This window comes from Buteo buteo, chromosome 9, assembly GCF_964188355.1.
Source record: "Buteo buteo chromosome 9, bButBut1.hap1.1, whole genome shotgun sequence".
In the NCBI taxonomy this organism is placed as follows: domain Eukaryota; kingdom Metazoa; phylum Chordata; class Aves; order Accipitriformes; family Accipitridae; genus Buteo; species Buteo buteo.
In genome coordinates, this window is record NC_134179.1 from 40219347 (window position 1) to 40240468 (window position 21122).

The 21122-nt window shown below is 53.9% G+C and overlaps 1 protein-coding gene and 1 pseudogene across 1 annotated transcript; both read left to right on the top strand.

Annotated features, from left to right (window-relative positions):
• The first annotated feature begins 2328 nt into the window (after positions 1 to 2328).
• LOC142035012 (feather keratin Cos1-1/Cos1-3/Cos2-1-like) lies at positions 2329 to 8696 on the top strand. Its single transcript, XM_075036838.1, has 2 exons — positions 2329 to 2376; positions 7932 to 8696. The coding sequence occupies exons 1-2, from the start codon at positions 2329 to 2331 to the stop codon at positions 8256 to 8258; spliced, it is 375 nt and encodes a 124-aa protein (XP_074892939.1). The 3' UTR covers positions 8259 to 8696.
• Positions 8697 to 15751: 7055 nt separating this feature from the next.
• Positions 15752 to 16991, top strand: LOC142035013 (feather keratin Cos2-3-like; annotated as a pseudogene).
• Positions 16992 to 21122: the final 4131 nt, after the last annotated feature.

The window sequence follows — 21122 nt, forward strand, 5'->3', positions numbered from 1 at the left end:
ATGCGAATAAGCAGTCCTTTCACTTGACCATAACCCTTCCGTTCTCGGTTTCCTCAAAACAAGTAGGATCTGCATTTGACCTCTCCTTCCTTGTAGCCTTTAACAAAGCCTTGTAGCCACACTATTTTTACTCTGACCATAGCACAATTTAGGTTGGAGAGGTCCTCTGCAGGTCACCCCCTCCAAGTCCCTGCTCAGAGCAGGTCTCATTAGATCAGGCTGCTCAGGGCTGTGCCTGTCATGCCTGGAAAATTTCCAAGGCCAGAGCCTGTAAAATAGCTGTGAAGAGTGCATTCCAGTACTTGAGAATACTTGAGAATTTTCCGGGTCAAAAAAAAGTGAGAACTAAAAAGACCCCAGGCATGGTCTCATGAGTGACAGAGGAGAAGGATCACTTCCCTGGCTGGCTACCCTTTTAAAAAGACATCTCAGAGTGCAGTTGGTCTGATTTCCTACAAGGGCACAGCTGCTTGTGCTGCCCTGGGCTCCCAGACACCACCACTGAGGCAAGCATGCAACCTGGCCTGTTGGAAGCCCATCCAAGGAATGCCTGGAGAAGGCGTCCTTTGCCAGTTCAGGACAGGGGCCTCTGCCCTTGCAGAAACCAGGTTTTCCTCTCTGCTTCTGCAGTCTGGGAGCATGGACCTGGAACAGCTGAGTGAGCTACTGGAGCCATGCAGGCTTCCCTGGGGACCAGCTGTACAGAAAACTTTCTGGTCAGTGGACAGCTTTCAGCTTCAGCAAACCCCAGACCTTCGACCCCCTTGGGAAACATAGCAATTCTCTTTCTGACTGCCTCTGAGACATGACCTTGGCACCCCTTGAGCCCCCAATGTGTCTCGGACACTAGGTGTGTCCAAGCTTTCATCCCATCTCTGGGACTTCGCCTGCACACAAAAGGCTCTGCATTTGGTGTGGAGCCAAATCCTCTACAACAGCCTCATGGTCTGGGACCTATGGAGAAAGCCTGAGGGTTTCAGTCACCTCTGCATCATTGTCTCATGCCTGTGTTGGGCTCAAACTCCTGACTCTGCAGGATGGCTTCCGAGGACCGGAAGAGATCCCGTGGTGGGAAACAATGGAGAAGCTCGGAAGAATGTGCTGCCCAGGGAGGGGGTTGAGTCACCATCCCTGGAGATATTCAAAAAGCAAGTGGAGAGGGTACTTCAGGACATAGTTTAGTGGGCATGGTTAATGGTTGGACTCGATGATCTTGAAGGTCTTTTCCAACCTAAATGATTCTATGATTCTATGATTCTATAAGAAGCTGGATGCCGATTGCGATGGCGATACTTGATGCCGGCGGCAATGCTGATGCTGATGACAATGCCTGGTGGCAGGGGAAGCTTCCCGGGGCCCATGGCCAAGAGGGGCCTGGTGGGGCAAGGTGGCCTCGGTGAGCAGAGCAGCAGCGCGCCCCTGGCGGGCATGTCTCGGGCTGCCAGAGATGCCTACAATCGGTTGGGTTGGAAGGGACCTTGCAAGACCATCTAGGACGACCCCCCCGCCAGGGCAGGGACATCTCTCACTCGATCCGGTTGCTCAAAGCCCCGTCCAGCCTGACCACGAACACTTCCAATGACGGGGCATCCACAGCTTCTGTGTGCGACCCATTGCAGTGTCTCACCACCCGCGGGGGATGTCTGTCTGCGTCCCGGTGGGAGAGTGGGGGTGCAGGTGCCGGTGCCGGTGCCGGTCGGGCGGGGGAACGGCCGCGGGGCCCGATGGGCGGGGCTGGGCGGGGGCGGGCGGGCCGGGCGGGGCCGGGCAGAGCAGGGCGGGGCCGGGAGGAGCCGGGCGGGGCGGCAGCGCCCCCTGGCGGCCCCGCCCGGGGCTGTCCCCCCCCGCCCCGCCCCGCAGGCCCGGCCCCGCCCGCGGCGGTTCGTGCCCGGCCGCAGCCCCGGCTCCTCTCCCCGTGTCTCTCAGGCCGCAGTAATACACGGCCGCGTCCCCGCGCCGGGGCCGGGCGAGCCACAGGGCGCTGGACCGGCGGTCTGCCGCCACCGACAGCCGCCCCGGCAGGTCCGGCAGCTCTTTGGAGTCTTTAAGAGTACTCCCGAGGAATGCGGGGCCTCGGCCCGGGAGCTGACGGTACCAGTGGATATACTCGGTGAACTGTTTGTTGGGGTGTGAGCAGTTGATGCTGATGCTGGTGCCCTCGGTGGTCTCCGCCGACGCCTCCTGCTGCACCTGGGCTCTGACCACAGCCACTGCCGAGAAAGGAGAAGGAAAGACCAAAGATCACCAAAGATCGCTCAGCTCTGGTGGCTCTTTTCCCAGAGAAACAGTCAGGAACAGTGGCAGTGAGACAGAGCTGGACTGGAACGGATGGCGACGTGTGCCCATCAACAGGGATGGAGAGTGGTCCTGGGGCAGGTGTGTGGAGCAAGAAAAGAAGTCTGGGAGGGAATGTGAAATTGATGCATGCAGAGTTAGAATGAAAGTCAGGTGCAGGGATGGACGGACGAATGGATGGATGGCGAGAGAGAGAGGAGACAGGAGAGTTGCAGCGAAGGATGAAGGGTTGAATTCAGAAGAAGAATAAATGCTGAATGCACAGGGGGACGAGAGGATGTATGCAGTAACAGTGTGGTGCAGGAAAACAAACTTGTGCCTACAGACATGAAGGAAAGGGAGAGATGAGAGAGGGGTCTCGGGGTAGGAAGAGGGCTTAAGGATGCTACGGGCATGGAGAGATTGGTCAAAGCTGGGCGGGTGGATGGATGGATGGATGGATGGGGAGAGGAAGAGTAGACGGGGAGATGGGTTGTTCCAGTGAAGGGCAGAGGGCTACAGTCAGGGCAGTAAGACCTGCCAAATGCACGGGGGAAAGAGCAGGTACCTGGAAAGGCAGGCGTAGATGCAAGCAGGCTTGTAGCAGCAGAGGTGATGGCGAAATAGGGAGAAGAGGAAGCGAGGACTCGGAGGGTTTGGAAGGCAGAGCGGCAGGGAGGGGGAAAGACACGCTGAAGAAGGAGAGGAACAGCCCGGGCACAGCCCCCGGCCCCGTCCACCGCCGCCAGCCCCGCGCACCCAGGAGCACCGCGGCCAGCGCCGCCAGCGCCGCGCCCCGGCACCGCCGCATCCCGCCGCTCCGCCGCCCGCGCCTCGCTGCCCCCCGCCAGCCCCGGCTCTCTGCTCCGGCCGCGGCGCCTCCTCTCCGCCGCCTCCGCCAGCTCCGCCCCGGGGCTGAGCCCTGCGCCGGCGCCGCTCGGGGTCTCGCCCGGGCTGCGAGGGCGCAGGGGCTCTGCACGGGCACCGCTTTGTCTCCTGGGCAATGCCCTCTCCCGCTCCTCCGGCAAGGACACCTCCCCAGCAAGAAGCAGCCTGCGCAGCGCCAGCAGCAGCCTGGCACAGCAGCAGCCGGGCACAGCAGCAGCCTGGCACAGCAGCAGCCGGGCACAGCAGCAGCCTGGCACAGCAGCAGCCGGGCACAGCAGCAGCCTGGCACAGCAGCAGGGCCCTGACCCGGGAGATGGACCAGGTTCCCAGAGCTGTCTCCGAGCTCAGGGGCTGCCAGCAGCAGCCACTGGTTTCCTGCGGATGGCAGGGAGGAGGCTGAGAGCCTCCCTCCCTTCAGCTGCCTCTCTGCACTCGCGGCACAGGGCCTGAAAGTTGTGCTGTGGCCAAGGGGCTCGGAGGACACATGTGCCCATGGCAGTGCAGGGCTCAGGGCAGGGGAGAGGGGGAATCACTGAGTCAGAATCCAGGACCTCCAGAGGTCATCTACATCAACTCCCTCTTGGAACAGTTCACATAAGATCCCGCTACTATTAGATTGCAGCAGCTCCCAGGGAAGCACATTCCAGTTCTCATTATTTCTTTTAGCCTGTTGCTTAACTAGAACTCATTTTCCAGCAGCTGTTCATTGCCTCTACTCCTGTGGCAGAGCACTTCCACAGCCTAGTCCATCTTCTCTGTTGCTTTTGAACAGGTAGTTCCTGGACCTGCTGGGAACAATCTGGCTAACAGAGATCATTGTACCGCCTGTTCCCTGTGGTTGGCTGTCATCCCCAAACTTGCAGAGAGTGTCCTCCTTCCCTCTACTAGTGGCATTCATGGAAACAGTAAACAGTGTTGTTCCTACTGCTGATCCCTGAGAGACTCCAGTAGTAAGTGTCTGCCAGATGGGCTTTGCTCCACTGATCACAACTCTTTCACCCCAGTAGTCCAGCCAATTTTCCACTCACCTTATCACCCTCCTTCTGAACCCATTTGTCACCAATTTGGTCATAAAGGAAGTATGGGAGAATATGCCACTCCAGTTGTGGCCCACCAGTGCTGAATAAGGGGTAGCAATCACCTCTCTTGACCTCTTGGCAATACTTTTGTCTAATGCAGCCAAGGGTACCACTGGACTTCTTTGACACAAGGGCACATTGCTGGCTCATGGCCAAGTTGGTGTCTACCAGAACCCCCAGGTTTTTTTCTGCAAAGCTGCTTTCTATCTGGGTGATCCCAAGCTGCCCTAGTGCATGACATTGTTCTTCCCCAGGGGCAGGAATTTGCACTTCCCCTTCTTGAGCTGCATGAGGTTCCTATCAGCCCATTTCTCCATCTTGGCGAGGTCCCCCTAGATGGCAGCATGACCTTCTGGCCTATCAGCCATTCCTCACAGTTTGCTATCATCTGCAAATTTGCTGAGGATACGTTCTGTCCCATCATCCAGATCATCAACGAAGATGTTAAACAGGACACCACTAGTCACTGGCCTCCAACTAGGTTTTGCACCACTGGTCACCACCCTCTGGGCCTGGCCATTCAGACAGTTTTCAATCCACCTCACTGTCTGCTCATCTAGCCCTTACAGGAACAGCTTCTCTATGAGGATCTTGTGGGCAACAGTGTCAAAGGCTTGTCCAGGTAGACAAGATCCACTGCTGTCTCCTCATCTCCCAGTCCAGTCACTTCATCACAGAAGCTTATCGACTTGATCAGGCTTGACTTCCCCTTGGTGAAGCCATACTGACTACTCCTGATGACTTTCTCATCCTTAACAGGCCTGGATTAGGCAGGCTTTCCATGATTAGGTGCTCCATCTCCTTCCCAGGGATCAAGGTGAGGCTGAAAGGCCTGTAGTTCCCTGGGTTCTCCTTCTTGAAGACACTAGTGACATTTGCTTTCCTCCAGTCCTCAGTCCCCAATGAGGTCTTCCTTCTTGGTGAGTATGAGGTGCAGCAGAGCACCTGTCCTCGTTGGCTCCATGTTCCTTTTATTCAGTACCTGTTCAGTCCAAGGTCTCAGCCCCTGCCTGACACAGCACCAGGTTGATGAGTACATTTGGCATTGGCATGGACATGAGGTGGGTGTGTGTCCCACCCCAGACATTGGCAACACTGCATTGGAAACAGATCCACTCAGGGATGGACAGCACATGGTGAGCAGGATCACTCAGACCTTCTCCCTGTCCATAAAGCAAACCCCATCCTTTTGAACTCCCTAGCACTGGGGAGAGCAGCTGTGTATTGGCCTGGAGAGGCAGGGAGAGGGGACTGCCAGCCATGCTGAGGCACTTCCAATATCGTTACACTGAATTAAACTATGGATCCAAACTGTTGCGAAACCATCCTTGTTGTGACCTGAAATCAGCAGTAAAACAGTGTGAGTTTTGCAGAAGCAGGGAAAGGAGAGATGAAGATAAAAAAGATTGCATTTCAGTGCCTGTGCTGTGGGCAGTTGTCTGCCAGGTTTGTTCTGTTGTTGTTCAGCAGCACTCAGGCTCCTTCTGGCCCTGGCTGCTTCGTGGAGCTTATGGACAGAGCAGTGGAGAGTCTCCCTGCTGTGAACAGTGCATTCCCTTGTGATGAGAGACACACAAACACACACATGCTCATGTGCACCATCCTGGAATCACGCAAAATTCTGCACGCAGAAACACTTGCACAAATCCAGCATGCAGACAAGCGCAGACAAGGGAACACACGCATAAACCTGACCAGCTGGGGACACCCTGGGGATGGTCCTGGCAGGGATTCTGGGGAGCATTCTGGGGAAGGACAAGGCCCTGAATGTGCTAATGGTGTTGTTTGGGTATCCAGGGAGACTGCATAGAGGAAGGGGTATTGGGAGCTTTGAAGAAAACACTGTACTCAAGGAGTGGCAAGACATCTGCTCTATTGTGCCTTCCACTAAAGGCTTGAGATGCCCGTACATTAGCATGAGTAGCTGCTGCAAAGAAATCTGCTGGAGTGCCCTGTGCCAGCCTGTGCTGCACGTTGGTGGGTGTTATGAGAGAAATAAGCTTCCAGTGTTCGAGAAGATGTGCATTTTATTTTTGTAACACAAAATAAAAGGCACCATGTCATGAGAGGAAAGCAGAAGCTCTCCCTGGACAGCCTCTGCGCAGTGTGTCTTCGGAAAATCTACCTAGGTCCATCTGATGCTGCACAAACACAGGGTTCCCAGCAACTGAAGGGATGTAAGGTTTACTTGCTATGTATATTCCTCTTTTTATTCTATCATCTTACTAGAACAGCCATTTTATTATGTCATTTGCTGTCAGGCCTTTCTTTCTGAGATCTGAAAAGGACCCTTCACCACATGGTCCCCTATGCCCTCTCCCTGGTGCAGAACAGCAGGAAGCAAAACCAGCCAGCAGAATTTTCATGGGATCATTTTTAGGTGAGATATGGTCAAACCCAGGAGGTGGGCTACTTCATGGCGACAGGGCCACAAAGAACGCCAAAAGAGTGACACAGATGGACATAATTTGCCTTTACTGGACTCCTCCAGCGTGCGAGCTGAGTCCTCTGCCCACGCTGACATGTTTTGCTCTGGAAATGCTCGGGCCTCTCATCCTGTCACACAAAAGATGCCTTCACTGGGGAATGTTACGGATGCACAACTAACCAAACCCAACAGGTGTTAAAACACAGATTTATTCTTCAGCAAAATTTAGTTAGAAGTCCAGTACTATTTTACAAAACCACAGGCTCAATGATGTGAAGAGAATTAATACTACACGGCTGACTTAAGATTCCCCAAGATTTAAAGTGATGGCTCAAAATGCGCCTATCACTCACCTAAAAGCTGAGGGCTCTCTCCCTCGAGGAGTTACCTCGGGCGGTGCCCCAACCTGAGGGGGAGTCCCCAACTGCAGACCCGCTGCTCTGAGGAGGACTGCCAAAATGTCCTCCGGTGGGACCCTGTTTATACCCCTGTTGACTCTGACCTGTGGTCATTTAATTCTGTTGGCTAGGAGGGTCACCTCAGTGTACCTGGCACATCTCGATTGGCCAGTTCAAATTTCAACCTGCAGCCTCCAGGGTTTCCTTCCCCTTCTCCCTTCCTGGAGAAGTTTGTTTCCTGCTGGCAGGATGGGGGGGTGGGAATGTACTGCCACACTGGCATAAAGCAGGAAATGAGAAGACAGCAATTCAGGAAGCCGAAACACAGCCCATAGCATTAGGTGAGATGTTTTGCATTCAAGATGAACTTGTCAGAAAATAATCACCACCTGGCAGCCTGGGGCAGTAAAGGTCCATGATAAAAGCCAGCCCAGCTCCTCACTCTCTCATCCACTTCTCTTGCCTCCATCTCCTTGGGAGTCAGGTGAGTCTCAACCCCCTTCTCCTTCTCTGCTTTCTCTAAAGGCAGGTCTCACCTCAATGGGCCTCTCAGCTGACACCAGCTTGGTTCTATGCCACATCATGGGGCTGCTTGTCATGGGAGAGGGAAGCGGGGAGAAGGTTAGACATGGAGGGAGGCTGAGACTGTACTGGGGTGCCTTCTGGACTCAGGGCTAGGCAGTAGCCGCATGGGAGCTCGTGGCTCTTTCTGGGCCCTGGCAGGACGAGGCCAAGAAGCCCTCAGACATCTCTGCACAGCCTCCATCTCCCGGTCCTGCATCTTCTTGGGCTCCCTCGTGGTGTGGTGACAGAATGCTCCTCACGCCTCCCCATGTTTTGCTTCCTCCCTGCCCTCTCTCCCAGGTGCACCTCCAGCCCCAAGTCATGTCCTGCTGTGACCAGTGCCAGCCCTGCCAGCCCTGTGGCCCGACCCCGCTGGCCAACAGCTGCAATGAGCCCTGTGTCAGGCAGTGCCAGAACTCCACTGTCGTCATTGAGCCCTCTCCCGTGGTGGTGACCCTGCCCGGCCCCATCCTCAGCTCCTTCCCGCAGAACACCATTGTTGGCTCCTCCACCTCCGCTGCCGTTGGCAGCATCCTCAGCTGTGACGGAGTGCCCATCAACTCTGGTTGCTGTGACCTCTCCTGCATCACCAGCCGCTACTGTGGCAGAAGGTGCCCCCCCTGCTAAAGATGCTGGCAACAGCCTCTGATAAGGACTCCTAGGAACCCAGAAGATGCTGCTGGACAGAGGATGAAAATTCATGCTGTTGTTTTCAGACTAGCTGGTCACCTCTGGCTTGCCCTGCAAGGGCAGCGTGGAAGGGACCAGCTCGGGCTCTCTGAAAACATGGCCAATGTCTACCTTTTCTCTCTGCCACTCACCCTTCATCTCTTTTCTTTGTTGTCTTGTGCTCCCCTCAAAGCCTGCTCTGAGGACCCCAGAAACTAGCCTGGAGTGACCTGCTAGGCTGTCTCCCTTTTCCAGGCAGGTCAACAGATGGCCGGTGGCAACTCTGCCACAGGAAAAGGGGAACAGATTCTTGGCTGCTCCTGCTCCTTCCTGCACTGGGGGCCTCCCCTTGGACTGACCTCATTTCCCTCTTTAGAGTCATTAAAAAATTGCTGCAACCCTACCTGTGTCCCTTAGGTGGTCTTTCCATCTGCACACTGACTGCTGAAAGAGGGAGATGTTGCTCTGGGGGGCAAATAGGTGGGAGCACCAGGGGACCCTTCATCACTCTTAGAGGCATGGGAGGGTGAGACACAGTGCAACGAGTTCTCTTTCAGGCACTGCCTCTTGAAGCTGAGGAATCATAGAATCATAGAATAGTTCGGGTTGGAAGGGACCTTTAAAGGTCATCTAGTCCAACCCCCCTGCAATGAGCAGGGACATCTTCAACTAGATTAGTTTGCTCAGAGCGAACCTGAACTTGAATTTTCCCAGGGATGGGAAATCTGCCATCTCTCTGGGCAACCTGTTCCACTATTTTACCACTCTCATTGTAAAAAATGTCTTCCTTATACCTAGTCTGAATCTACCTTCTTTTAGTTTAAAACCATTAGCCCTTGTCCTATTGGAACAGACACTGCTAAAAAGTTTGTCCCCATCTTCCTTATAAGCTCCCTCTAAGTACTGAAAGGCTGCAATAAGGTGTCCCCGGAGTCTGCTTTTCTCCAGGCTGAACAACCCCAAGTCTCTCAGCCTTTCTTCATAGGAGAGGTGTTCCATCCCTCTAATAATTGTCATGGCCCTCCTCTGGACTAGCTGCAACAGGTCCATGTCTTTCCTGTGCTGAGGACTCCAGAGCTGGACTCAGTACTCCAGGTGGGGTCTCACCAGGGCAGAGTAAAGGGGCAGAATTACTTCCCTTGACTTGCTGGCCACGCTTCTTTTGATGCAGCCCAGGGTACGGTTGGCCTTCTGGGCTGCAAGTGCACATTGCTGGCTCATGTCCAGCTTTTCATCCACCAAGGAAGGCATCCCTAGTTACTCCACATCACGCCTTGCCTTGCTGCAACTCTGCTCACAAATACTCCCTTGGCCCTGGAGCATGTCATGTGAACAGGAATCCTGACAACTTTTGTCCTCCAGAGAGGAACTGTGGGCATGTGGGTAGTCCTGAGGATGTCAGCAGTCCCACAAGCTCTTGGGGAAGAGTGCTGCTCTTGCTTTGGCTGGAGCTGTGCTGGGCAAGGAGGCTCAGAAGACAATGTTGCCAAAGGATGGCAGGAATTGGGAAGGGGCAAATAGCCTTGGGGATGGCCCACAGTCCCTGCTCTGCCTGCTCCTTCTCTCCATCAGCCACTCTAGGGGTCATGGCCAGCACGCCTGGGCGTGGGCAGCAGGGACAGCTTCCCTGTGCAGCGCTATCACCCTTCAGCACAGCATCTGGCATGGCCCACCTCTTGCCTCCATGTGTAGGGCTGAGGTGTTCACAAGTTAGTATTGGTATCAGCTACAGCAGGCCACACACTGGAGTCCCCTGTCCCTGTGAACCAACCACCCCCTTGGGTGAAGGCAGGCCCAGGACAGTGACTGGTGCCCAAATATGCAACATTGTTCTGTGCTGCCTTGTGTTCCGCGAGCACAGTCTTACTGAGGCCCAGGAACTCTACAGCCTCACAAGTGCCACAACCCAACTCTGGTCCGGAAAGGTGCCATGTGAGAGGAGATACTTCCAGCTCCTCATAGACATGGCAGTGGCAGTTGGATTTTATTCTACACTCAGCAGGATCCATGACTTGTAACTCAATGGCACAGGGCATGCACTCGCCCAACCGCAGGGCACACATTGGAGTGCCTTCCCTCAGGTACCAAGTTCCTTCAGCATTCCCAGAGCCCTGAGGCTGAAGTAGCCCTTGTGTTCTGTGCAACACCCCTGCTCCCTACACACAGGCCAAGGCCTTCCCACAGCTGCAGACCCTGGGACCCTGTGGTGTGGGGGTTTGCCCTCACACAGACCTCACACACCACCCACACCACAGGACCAGCACAGGGGACAGAGTGATTCCTACGTGGGGTGAGGACTGGGGGCAGCTCTCCCCAGGCTGGGTTCTGTGGGAGGCAGTGCTGAGTCAGGTGGTAACTCAGGGACAATGAGCATCAGGACCAAGCCTACCTAGATCCAGTGCAACCATGGGTCCCAGCTCTGGCTCGGTTCCTGGCCCACGGTCCCTATGAGAGCTCTGGCCTAGCGCAGGCCTGCCCCAGCTCTGCCCTATCTGTGCCTGTGTCTGGCCTGGGCTACTGTTATCCTCCTGGCCTGGCCAGGCTCCTAGATAGTCCACGGCAGTCGCTGGCTGGAGCCTTCACCTTGTCCTCTCTTGAGTCTGGCCTTGCTCTGAGACCCAGCTCCAGCTCTGACCCTGGGACGGAGACCTCCTACACATCCCTTGCCTAAATTACGGCAATGATCGGTAGATGCTTTGGGGGTAGAATTATCTCCTGTCTCAGACAGAAGTCTGAGGTGGACCAAGCTCTTTTGTTTGTTCTCAGCAGAGCCGTAGACCAGGCAAACATTTCTAGGTGTTTACCCGAGCAACTGTCTCCCTCGGGCCCATGTTTATCCAAGACCCGTGAGCGTGGTGGTGAATGCACATCCTCATAACCAGCCTGGAGAGCACCGGCTAGCACTTCTCTTGGCACATTAGAACCACGCAGAGTTTTTTGACTCATGTGTGTACCCTCCAAAGAGTGCTCTCTTTCCTGAAGGCATCATGGCCTTTTTAAAACACAATGCTATGGATAGTGCTTTGCAGAGGAAGCAACTGCAGCATCCCCCGTCCATGGCCTGCAGATACCACTGTGTCTTTTTCCTACTTCACCATAACAAGGGATTACCTTTTGAACAGATTTCAAAATCGTATTCTAACATTCTAGTGCAAAATGATCAGATACTGATGCATTTTGTAAACTAGGAAGATGACGCTTTCCTCCTGGCCACAGCTACTCAAAATATGTTTCAGAAGACCCAGACCAGCATCTCTTGCAGGAATTCTCATAAATGTATTCTGCACATAAAACTTATAACCCAGCTTCTGCTGCCCTACTTTACCTAGGAGCACTTGTGCATTCTTCCAATACTATGGATGCGTATTATCAGGCACTTCCTGAACAACAGGGCCGGCATCCTCAGGAGTCTCCAGGGGCTTTTGCACCTCTGTCTTGATTTCTTCTGGAGAAGCAGGAGTTATTTTCCCCCTTTTCTGATTGCTCTGCTTCTCGTGGGACTAGTACTTCTGAAGAGTGGCCATAGAACCCTTAGCTTTCTCATAGGCCATAAAAACCTGGTTTCTAGAGGATGCTCCTCATTTCAGCAGCCCTCACGTCTTCCCTAGGTCATGGCAGCACCCATAGCTGCTCCAGTTCATTTGCAGGCACCAGATACATTTTTTTCCATGCAGTCCCTCCCTGCTTTACCAAAAGCCCTGTCAATGAGTAGAAGAGCAAAACTTAAGTTCTCCACAAACTTGATAAAAGGATATTTCCGGAACGCTCCCTGATACTGCAGTTGCCAGAACTGTAACAACACAGAATATGCTCAGGCGTAACAGACAGCAAGTGGTCAGCATTCGTCAGTCAGCAAGCAGGTGCAAATAAGCTGACTGTGCAGCATCAGAGCAGGTGACAGGGAGATAGACAGGATTTTCTCTGGCAGCTTGATGAGCCCCAGGCCCCAACTGCAGTGGAGGAGCAGGCAGTGTCTCCACCTAGTGTTAAGGTAAGTGCCACCTCTGAGCAAGCTGAAGGATAGAAAGGAATAGAATAGAATAGAAAATTACAGTTAGAAGGGACCTACAATGGTCATCTTGTCCAATTGCCTGACCACTTCAAGGCTGAACAAAAGTTAAAGCATGTTATTAAGGGCATTGTCCAAATGCCTCTTAAACACTGACAGGCTTGGGGCATTGAACACCTCTCTAGGAAGCCTGTTCCAGTGTTCGACCATTCTCTCAGTAAAGAAATGCTTCCTAATGTCAAGTTAGAACCTCCCCTGGAGCAGCTTGGAACCGTTCCCACGTGTCCTATCACTGGAAACCAGGCAGAAGAGATCAGCACCTCCTGCTCCACTTCCCTTACTCAGGAAGCTGTAGTGAGCAGTGTAGTGAGCCCCTCACCCTCATTTCCTCCAAACTAGACAAACCCAAAGTCCTTAGCCACTCCTCATAGGACATACCTTCCAGCCCTTTCACTGGCTTTGTTGCCCTCCTCTGGACACATTCAAGTACCTTCACATCCTTTTTCAGTTCTGGGGCCCAGAACTACACACAGTACTCATGATGAGGCCACACCAACACTAAATGCAGTGGGATGATCACCTCTCTTGACCGGCTGCTTGTACTGTGTTCGATGCACCCTGGGATGCGGTTTGTCCCCTTGGCTGCCAGGGCACACTACTGACTCATAGTGAGCCTGCTGCCAACCAACACCCCCAAACGCCTTTCTGCAGGGGCTGCAGGGGCTGCTCTTCATCCACTGCTCTCCCAGTTTATACTTGTGCCTGGCATTACTCCACCCTAGGTGAAGAATCTGGTGTTTGGACTTGTTAAATTGCATGCCATTAATGATTGTCCAGTGCTCCAATCTGCCTAGATCCCTCTGCAAGGCCTCTTCTCCCTCAAGAGAGTCAACGGCACCTCCCACTTTGGTATTGTCGGCAAAATTGCTACTGGTGCATTCAACTCCTGCATCCAGACCACTGATAAAAATACTGAACAGAACTGGCCCTAGAAGTGAGCCCTGAGGAACACCTCTGGTGACCGGTCGCCAGCCAGATGTAGCCTCATTCACTGCAACCCTTTAAGCCCTGCCTTTCAGCCAGTTCTTCACTCAGCACACCGTGTACCTGCTCATCCCACAGTTGGACACCTTGTCCAGAAGGATGCTGCGAGGGACGCTATCGAAAGCCTTACTGAAAGCCAGAAAAACTCCATCCACCACCTTCCCTTCATCCACGAGGCAGGTGACCTTCTCATAGCAGGATATCAAAGTAGTTCAACAGGACTTTCCCTTTATGGACCCACGTTGACTGTTCCTGATGAGCACGCTGTTCTTTAAAAAGCCTTTCAATTGCACTCAGCATGATCTTCTCCACAACTTTTCCAGGGACTGAGGTTAGACTAATAGGTCTGCAGTTCCCTGGGCCTTCCCCCATGCCCTTCCTGTAAATCGCAATAATATTGGCCAGCTTCCAGTCGGCAGGGGCCTCCCCACACACCTTCGTCACCCAAGTGATAGAGGATCCAGCGAAACCGATGAGGTCTGCTGGACCTCCTAGGCACCAAGAAGGAAGGGCTTGTTAGGGATGTGAAGCTCAAGGGCAGCCAGGGCTGCATTGACCAAGAAAGGCTGGAGTTCAGGATCCTGAGGGGAGGGGAGGAGAATAAAAAGCAAACTCACAGCCTTGAACTTCAGGGGAGCAGACTTCTGGCTCTTTAAAGAGCTGCTTGGAAAAGTCCCTTAATATAAGGCCCTGGAAGCCAGAGGGTCCCCGGAAAGCTGGTTAATATTCAAGGATCACCTCCTCCAAGCTCAAGAGCAGACCATCCCAATGAGGAGGAAGTCAGGCAAGCATGCCTGGAGGACAGCGTGGATGGACAAGAAGCTCCTGGCAAACCAAAACACAAGAAGGAAGCATACAGCAGGTGGAAGCAAGGAGAGGTAACCTAGGAGGAATTAAGGGTCACTGCCTAAGCGTGCAAGGAGGAGATTAGGAAAGTCAAAGCCCAACTGGAACTGAATCTGGCCACGGATGTCAATGGCAACTAGGCTTCTGTAAGGACACAGGTGACATGGAAAAAGCTGAGGTGCTGAATGCCTTCTTTGCCTCAATCTTTCCTAGCAAGACCAGCCTTCAGAATCCCAGGTCCCTGAGACCAGTGGGAAAGTCTGGAACAAGAGAAAGATGTACCCTTGGTGGAAGAGGATCAGGTCAGGGAATACTCAAGCAAACTACACACAGGGACATGCATCCAGTGCTATCTCCACAGGAAAAATGGAGTTCAGGTCATGTATCCCAGTTTCCTGCACACACTGCCTGTCATAGATAATATAGCCCCACCCTTCTTCTGGATTTTTGTTCACGGCTGTGAAACACTGGTGCGGTTTTACATTACAGATCTGTTTATAGCACACCCTGCACTTCCAACTTTATGTTCGTGCTCTTCTTCTGCCTCAGCCTTAAACTTCTCTAGATGGAGATGAGCGTAACCACCAGGTTCAAATAGTTGGTGTAAATGATGAAAAACTTGCTCTACACCCCGAACAAATGTGTCATGAGCTTCATGTAGTGAGTGATGTCTGATGTAAATCAATATGTCGGTCTAGCTCCAGATGTCTGGAGCCTCGGCCAGAGGTTAGGGTTAGGGTTAGGGTGAGTGCCTGACATGTTGCTTGGAAGCTGTGGGGCGAACTTCTGCGTCCTTCAACTCCTGCTGCATTTCTGAGTGGGGACCAAAATGGACTCTCAAATGCTCCTTCAGGACCTGGGAGTGCAGCAGGCAGCCTCTGCAGAGAAACAACCTCATTGTGTTCAACCGCCTCTTGCCCTGGGGGGGGCTGCAGTAACCGAGAAGTGCCTTCCAGGTGGTCATCTTCTACCCTTGTGGAAGATGTGTTCACGGCCCCAGCATGCTCAGAAAAACAGTTTGCATTAAGGGCTCTTGTGATCCCTGGAATCCCCTGACAGTAAGATGCCAAAAGAGGTCAACAAATTTCTCCAGAGGGCAGGTTTAGGAGGAAGAGGGTTGAAACCCAGCAGTGCAGCCCACCTGCCTGGGAAGCTGACCACAAGTGAACATTGGAGCAAGTCGGGAAGGAAGGAGGGAGGGAAAAGGAAAGACACGGCACGTCCTCACACAGGGAAGCCCTGGGGTGACCAGCCAGGGATTGCAGGGCTGGGAGCAGCTGGGCCATTCCTGTCAACGTGGCCACAGGCAGCCCCACCAGCGTGCCCCAGGCCAACATCATTTGCCTGCACTGCACCCATCCAGCACCTGAACTGAGTCTTCTGCCAGCAACGCCACATTCCTGTCCTGCAAATCCTGGGGCCTCTCAATCCCAGCACTCAGAAGAAGCCTCCATGAGGGCATGGGTACGGCATAAGCCAGGAAATGAAAAGGTGTCATCCGGGAAAACAACCACCCAGCCCACGTCATTAGCTGGCATGTTTTCCGTTCTTCATGAGCACCTTAGAAAATTGTCACTTCCGTAGAAGCTCCCTCTGGGCCTGGGGCAGGTCAGGGCCACCATAAAAGCCAGCGCAGCTCCTTGCTCTCTCATCCACCTCTCTCACGTCCTTCTCCTTGGGAACCAGGTGAGTCTGAAGGCCTTTCCTCATGTTACTTTCTGCTCCTGCAGATGCATGCTCCTCGACCCTATGCTGGGTCATGGTGCTGCTTGTCATGGGAGGGGGAAGAAAGGTGAAGGTCTCACTCAGAGAGTGGCTGGGACTTGGCTGAGGAGCCTCTTCTTTTAAGAGGTAGTCAGCAGCTCCTTTGGGCCTGGTGACACTCGGCAGTACCGTGTCTGGATAAGGCTCAGAAACCCTTTGGCTTCACTGCCCAGCTTCTACCTCCCAGCTCAGCAGGTGCCTTTGACTTTGCTGGTGGACTCATGGCAGACGGCTTCTCGCATGTACCCGTGCTGTGATTCCTCTCTGCCCTCTCTCCCAGGTAAACTTCTGGACCTGAGATATGTCCTGCTACAGCCAGTGCCAGCCCTGCCAGCCCTGTGGCCCGACTCCGCTGGCCAACAGCTGCAATGAGCCCTGTGTCAGGCAGTGCCAGAACTCCACCGTTGTCATTGAGCCCTCTCCCGTGGTGGTGACCCTGCCCGGCCCCATCCTCAGCTCCTTCCCGCAGAACACCGTTGTGGGCTCCTCCACCTCCGCTGCCGTTGGCAGCATCCTCAGCTGTGATGGAGTGCCCATCAACTCTGGGTGCTGTGACCTCTCCTGCATCACCAGCCGCTACTGTGGCAGAAGGTGCCCCCCCTGCTAAAGCCGCTGGTGACAGCCCGGACAAGGACCACCCCAAAACCAGCAGCTGATGCTGAAGTGAGGACGGAGCTCCTGGCCACTCATTTCAGAGAGGCTGAACATCCAGTGCTGCCCTTCCAAAGGAGGGCAGCGGAGGCCCTCTGAAATCATGGCCAAAGTCTAAATCCCCTGCCTTCCACTACCTCCAATCTCTTTCTTGTCTTCTTTTGTTCTTCTGGGCCGTAAGATCCCCAGACCCAACCTGGGGGCTCTGCTGACCCCACTCTCTCTGCGGTGCAAGCAAACGGATGTCCTGCAGGTTCTCCACCATGGGCAATGGGCGCAGGCTTTCAGCAGCTGCTATTGCTCTCCCTGCACTGGCAGCCTCCTCTAGAATTGAACTCCCTTCCCTCCTCAGAGTTATTAAAGTTTTCCGCATCACAGCCTCTGCCTCCACGTAATCCTTTTCTTGGTGGACATTGTCTCGTGGTGCCAAGGACAAAAGGCATTGCCTTTGGTTGTGGGGGGAGAAGGTGAGGACGCAAGTGAACTTTTCATCATTTCCAGAGGAAGGGGAGGGTGGGAGACAGGGCAATGGGTCCCTTGCAGTCACTGCCTCTTGAAGCTGAGGAAGACATACTCAGCTCCTCCACAGCCAGTGGAGATCAGGCCCTGCCTTCTGGCATCTCTGCTCAGGTATGGCCCCTTGGCCTCAGAGCAGGTCCTGCAGATGGGGAGCCCAACCACTGCTATCCCCCAGTGAGGAGCCCGGTGGTGCTGGAGGCTTTGAGAGGTCAACAGCTGACAACCTGTGTGGAAGGAAATTCTACCTACACACCCTCTACACCCTCCACTCTCCAAACAGTGCCCTGCACAGCCCAGCAGTTACACAGGCCACACACCAGGGTCCTCATGCTTCTCACACAGCCCCAGCTCCCACCAGACAGGGAGCCCAAGGACAGCAGCCAGTGCCCAAGCCCTCATGGCTGCTCTGTGGTGCCTGGCCTTCTGCCAAGCATGAAGCAGCTTTCCGCAAAGCTGGCTCTTCTCCTGGCACGGCCTGTTGCCCACCTCTGCCTGGGGCTCTCTTCCCCCATTGTGCTCTTGTACAGAGTTGTACAGCCTGGTCCCACTGCAGAAGAAATGAGGCAGGGCTGGGGAAAGCCCACGAGGCAGGGCATGAGGAGGCCTCCAAGGACCGGCAGAGTGCACTGGGGGACAGCAGGTCCTCTGGATCACAGCACGGAGGCATGCAGCAAGTGGAGGAGGCACAGAGTAGTTCTGAGTATTTTCCAAAATTGTTGTAAGCATGTAATTCCTGGAAGGAGCGTTGTTCTGTGGCACGTTAGTTACATTTTTCATCTTACTTTGAACTCTGACCTCTGAGGGAGACATCCCGGAGCAGATACTCTAAGGAACAGGTCTGCAGGAATACCTGAAGAAGCAACGTGCAGTAGACAAAACCAGAAAGTGAAGAGCAGCAGGGAACCATTGCACAAGCGGTCCCAACTTCCTACATTGCCCATCACTTCCCCAAAGCCACGGGCAGAATAACCACATAACCCGCAGTGAAAACGAGGGAACCTGAGACTCATTCAACACCTTCTTCCTCCTCTCAAGCCACTGACACTGTCCTCTCCTGGAAGAAGATTTTGACCTGCAGAGCTCTGGGTGTACAGGGCAAGCATCACTGCCAGGGGAGAGCTGAGAGCCCCTTCCCCCAAGCTCAGCCTCACACAAACCAATGCCCTCTCTCCCCTGGCTTGTTGCACAGCCAAGGAAGCTTCCTGCACCAGGGTGTCTTGCACAGCACAGAGGTACAAGGCAGCGTCAGAGACCTCGACTTCCTCCAGCCGGAGAAGGCTGTTTTTCCCCGTGGTGTTCAGCACAGTGGTGAGACGGCCACTCCGCCTGGGGCCAGCTGCTGCCTGATATGAGATAAGCTGTAGGGCTTGGCCTTTCCTCTGCTGGTACCAGAGCAATCCACCAAAGTTAGTGATCTGGTAGGTGCAGGTGGTCTGGAAGGTGTCTCTCTCCTTGACTGTGACTTGTCCTTCTTGCTGGGTGACGGTGGTCTGCCCCATGGTGCCTGGAAGAAAGCAAGGGTCAGCAGCTGTGCAGGGAAAGGCTCCAAGATGCAAAACAAGAGGGGATGCACAAGAGGGGATGCAAAGTGCCAGAGGAGAACGTTCCCTGTGTCTTGCTCTGCAGCAAGACCCCCATGGGTGGGAACAGCAAGGTGGTGAGTGTCATTAGGCAGGAGGTCTGAGACCTCAGCTCAGCATGGATCCCAGAGCACTGTAATGCCAATAACCTCCCACAGGGATACCCCCGGAGAGGGAGTTGTGCTTTCACCCAGGTCTTCCATCCTCAATCGCCTACTGCCTGGAGGCTCCAGGGAAGAGCCTGTAGTGCCTGGCCTTCCTGTGCTGGTTCCAGGACACCTCCAGCAGGGTGAGGGACGTGGGAACACCTCTGAGAAGTTTCATCCTGCTCCCCATTCCCTGTGCTCTCAAAAGGCTCCAGGGTTAAGGGAGGGGAGGGAAAAGGAAGCCCTGGCATTGCAATCACACAGGAGGAATGGATAGCCAAGGCATGCTGCATGAGATGTGCCAGCCAGGAGAGATCCTGGGACACCCTAAGAATGAGAGTGGGATGAGAGAGCTTTCATGTCCCTGCATCATCTTTCAAAAGTCCTGTGCATCAGAAAATAGGTACTGCTGAAACAGAAAAGAGCTTCTGCAGTCATATGTCTGTGAAACGCTGGGCCCAGACAAATCAGCAGGGAGAGGCAGAGAGAGGTGGATGGTTGGCAAGAGAAAAGGAAGGGCAGGGGTCTAAGATGATCAGGAGAGGAGAGGCTTCTTCTTGGTCTCATTTTTCTTTCCCATCGGTAACTGCATCTTGAGAAAGCAGGTGCAAAACCACCCGTGTGATCTGATGTTTCCCAACATTTGCCCTTACTTCAAGAGCAGCTCCCTGCAGAGAACTGTTGAGGGGGTGAGGGTCTCCTGGGGGGAAGAGGAATCAAGCCTCCAGTCAAAGGCAGTGCTTACCTAGTGGTTGCCTCAGGAAAGCAGCGAGGATGAGATACCCGAGGTGCATGCTGAGACCAATCCTCCTGCATGTGTGAGAGAGACTCAGAAAAGCCACACGTCCCCACCAAGAGCCCTGAGAGAGCACAGCTGCCGGAAATGACTCGGCAAGGGCAACAAAGAGTGAAACAGGGAAGACAAAATGCTTCTCCTTAGCATGCTTGAATTGCCCATGCTGTGGTCCTCCCTCCTCCAGCAGTGACACGTGCTGCTCCTGCAGACACCACCTTTGCTTTTCCAGGGAGAGGGGTTAATGGGGGACAGACATGCAGCTGGTGACCAAGCTCACTGGCACATCCTCCTGTGCAACATCTTGGGAGTCCCTCTTTCCTTGATGCCTCATGCCTCCTGTTTCACCAACCTCAAGACCACGGTCGAGTTGGCCTCTCCTGGCTCCTGTATGGTGCCCCAAGCTCCTCTCAGCACACCCCAAGGCTGCAGCTCTCACAAACACAATGGTCAACAACCCCAAACCCTGCAGACACCAACTGTCCCACTCAGCCCCTCCAGGCACCGTGGACTTTCTCCCTCTCTTCAGGAGAAGGTATCTCAGGAACCAGCAAACGACATTTCCAGCCACACTGCCCATCCCATCTCATAAAGCTCATAAATCAGCTTCTGAAAAGCTAGTTGGGGAAAAAAAAACCCACTCAAATGCGAATAAGCAGTCCTTTCACTTGACCATAACCCTTCCGTTCTCGGTTTCCTCAAAACAAGTAGGATCTGCATTTGACCTCTCCTTCCTTGTAGCCTTTAACAAAGCCTTGTAGCCACACTATTTTTACTCTGACCATAGCACAATTTAGGTTGGAGAGGTCCTCTGCAGGTCACCCCCTCCAAGTCCCTGCTCAGAGCAGGTCTCATTAGATCAGGCTGCTCAGGGCTGTGCCTGTCATGCCTGGAAAATTTCCAAGGCCAGAGCCTGTAAAATAGCTGTGAAGAGTGCATTCCAGTACTTGAGAATACTTGAGAATTTTCCGGGTCAAAAAAAAGTGAGAAATAAAAAGACCCCAGGCATGGTCTCATGAGTGACAGAGGAGAAGGATCACTTCCCTGGCTGGCTACCCTTTTAAAAAGACATCTCAGAGTGCAGTTGGTCTGATTTCCTACAAGGGCACAGCTGCTTGTGCTGCCCTGGGCTCCCAGACACCACCACTGAGGCAAGCATGCAACCTGGCCTGTTGGAAGCCCATCCAAGGAATGCCTGGAGAAGGCGTCCTTTGCCAGTTCAGGACAGGGGCCTCTGCCCTTGCAGAAACCAGGTTTTCCTCTCTGCTTCTGCAGCCCGGGAGCATGGACCTGGAACAGCTGAGTGAGCTACTAGAGCCATGCAGACTTCCCTGGGGACCAGCTGTGCAGAAACCTTTCTGGTCAGTGGACGGCTTTCAGCTTCAGCAAACCCCAGACCTTCGGCCCCTTTGGGAAATGTAGCAATTCTCTTTCTGACTGCCTCTGAGACATGACCTTGGCACCCCTTGA

Coding starts and splice junctions, on each gene's coding strand:
- LOC142035012 (XM_075036838.1), top strand. CDS start 2,329: ATGGCGACGTGTGCCCATCAACAGGGATGGAGAGTGGTCCTGGGGCAG. Junction 2,377..7,931: donor GGAGAGTGGTCCTGGGGCAG/GTGTGTGGAGCA, acceptor CCTCTCTCCCAG/GTGCACCTCCAGCCCCAAGT.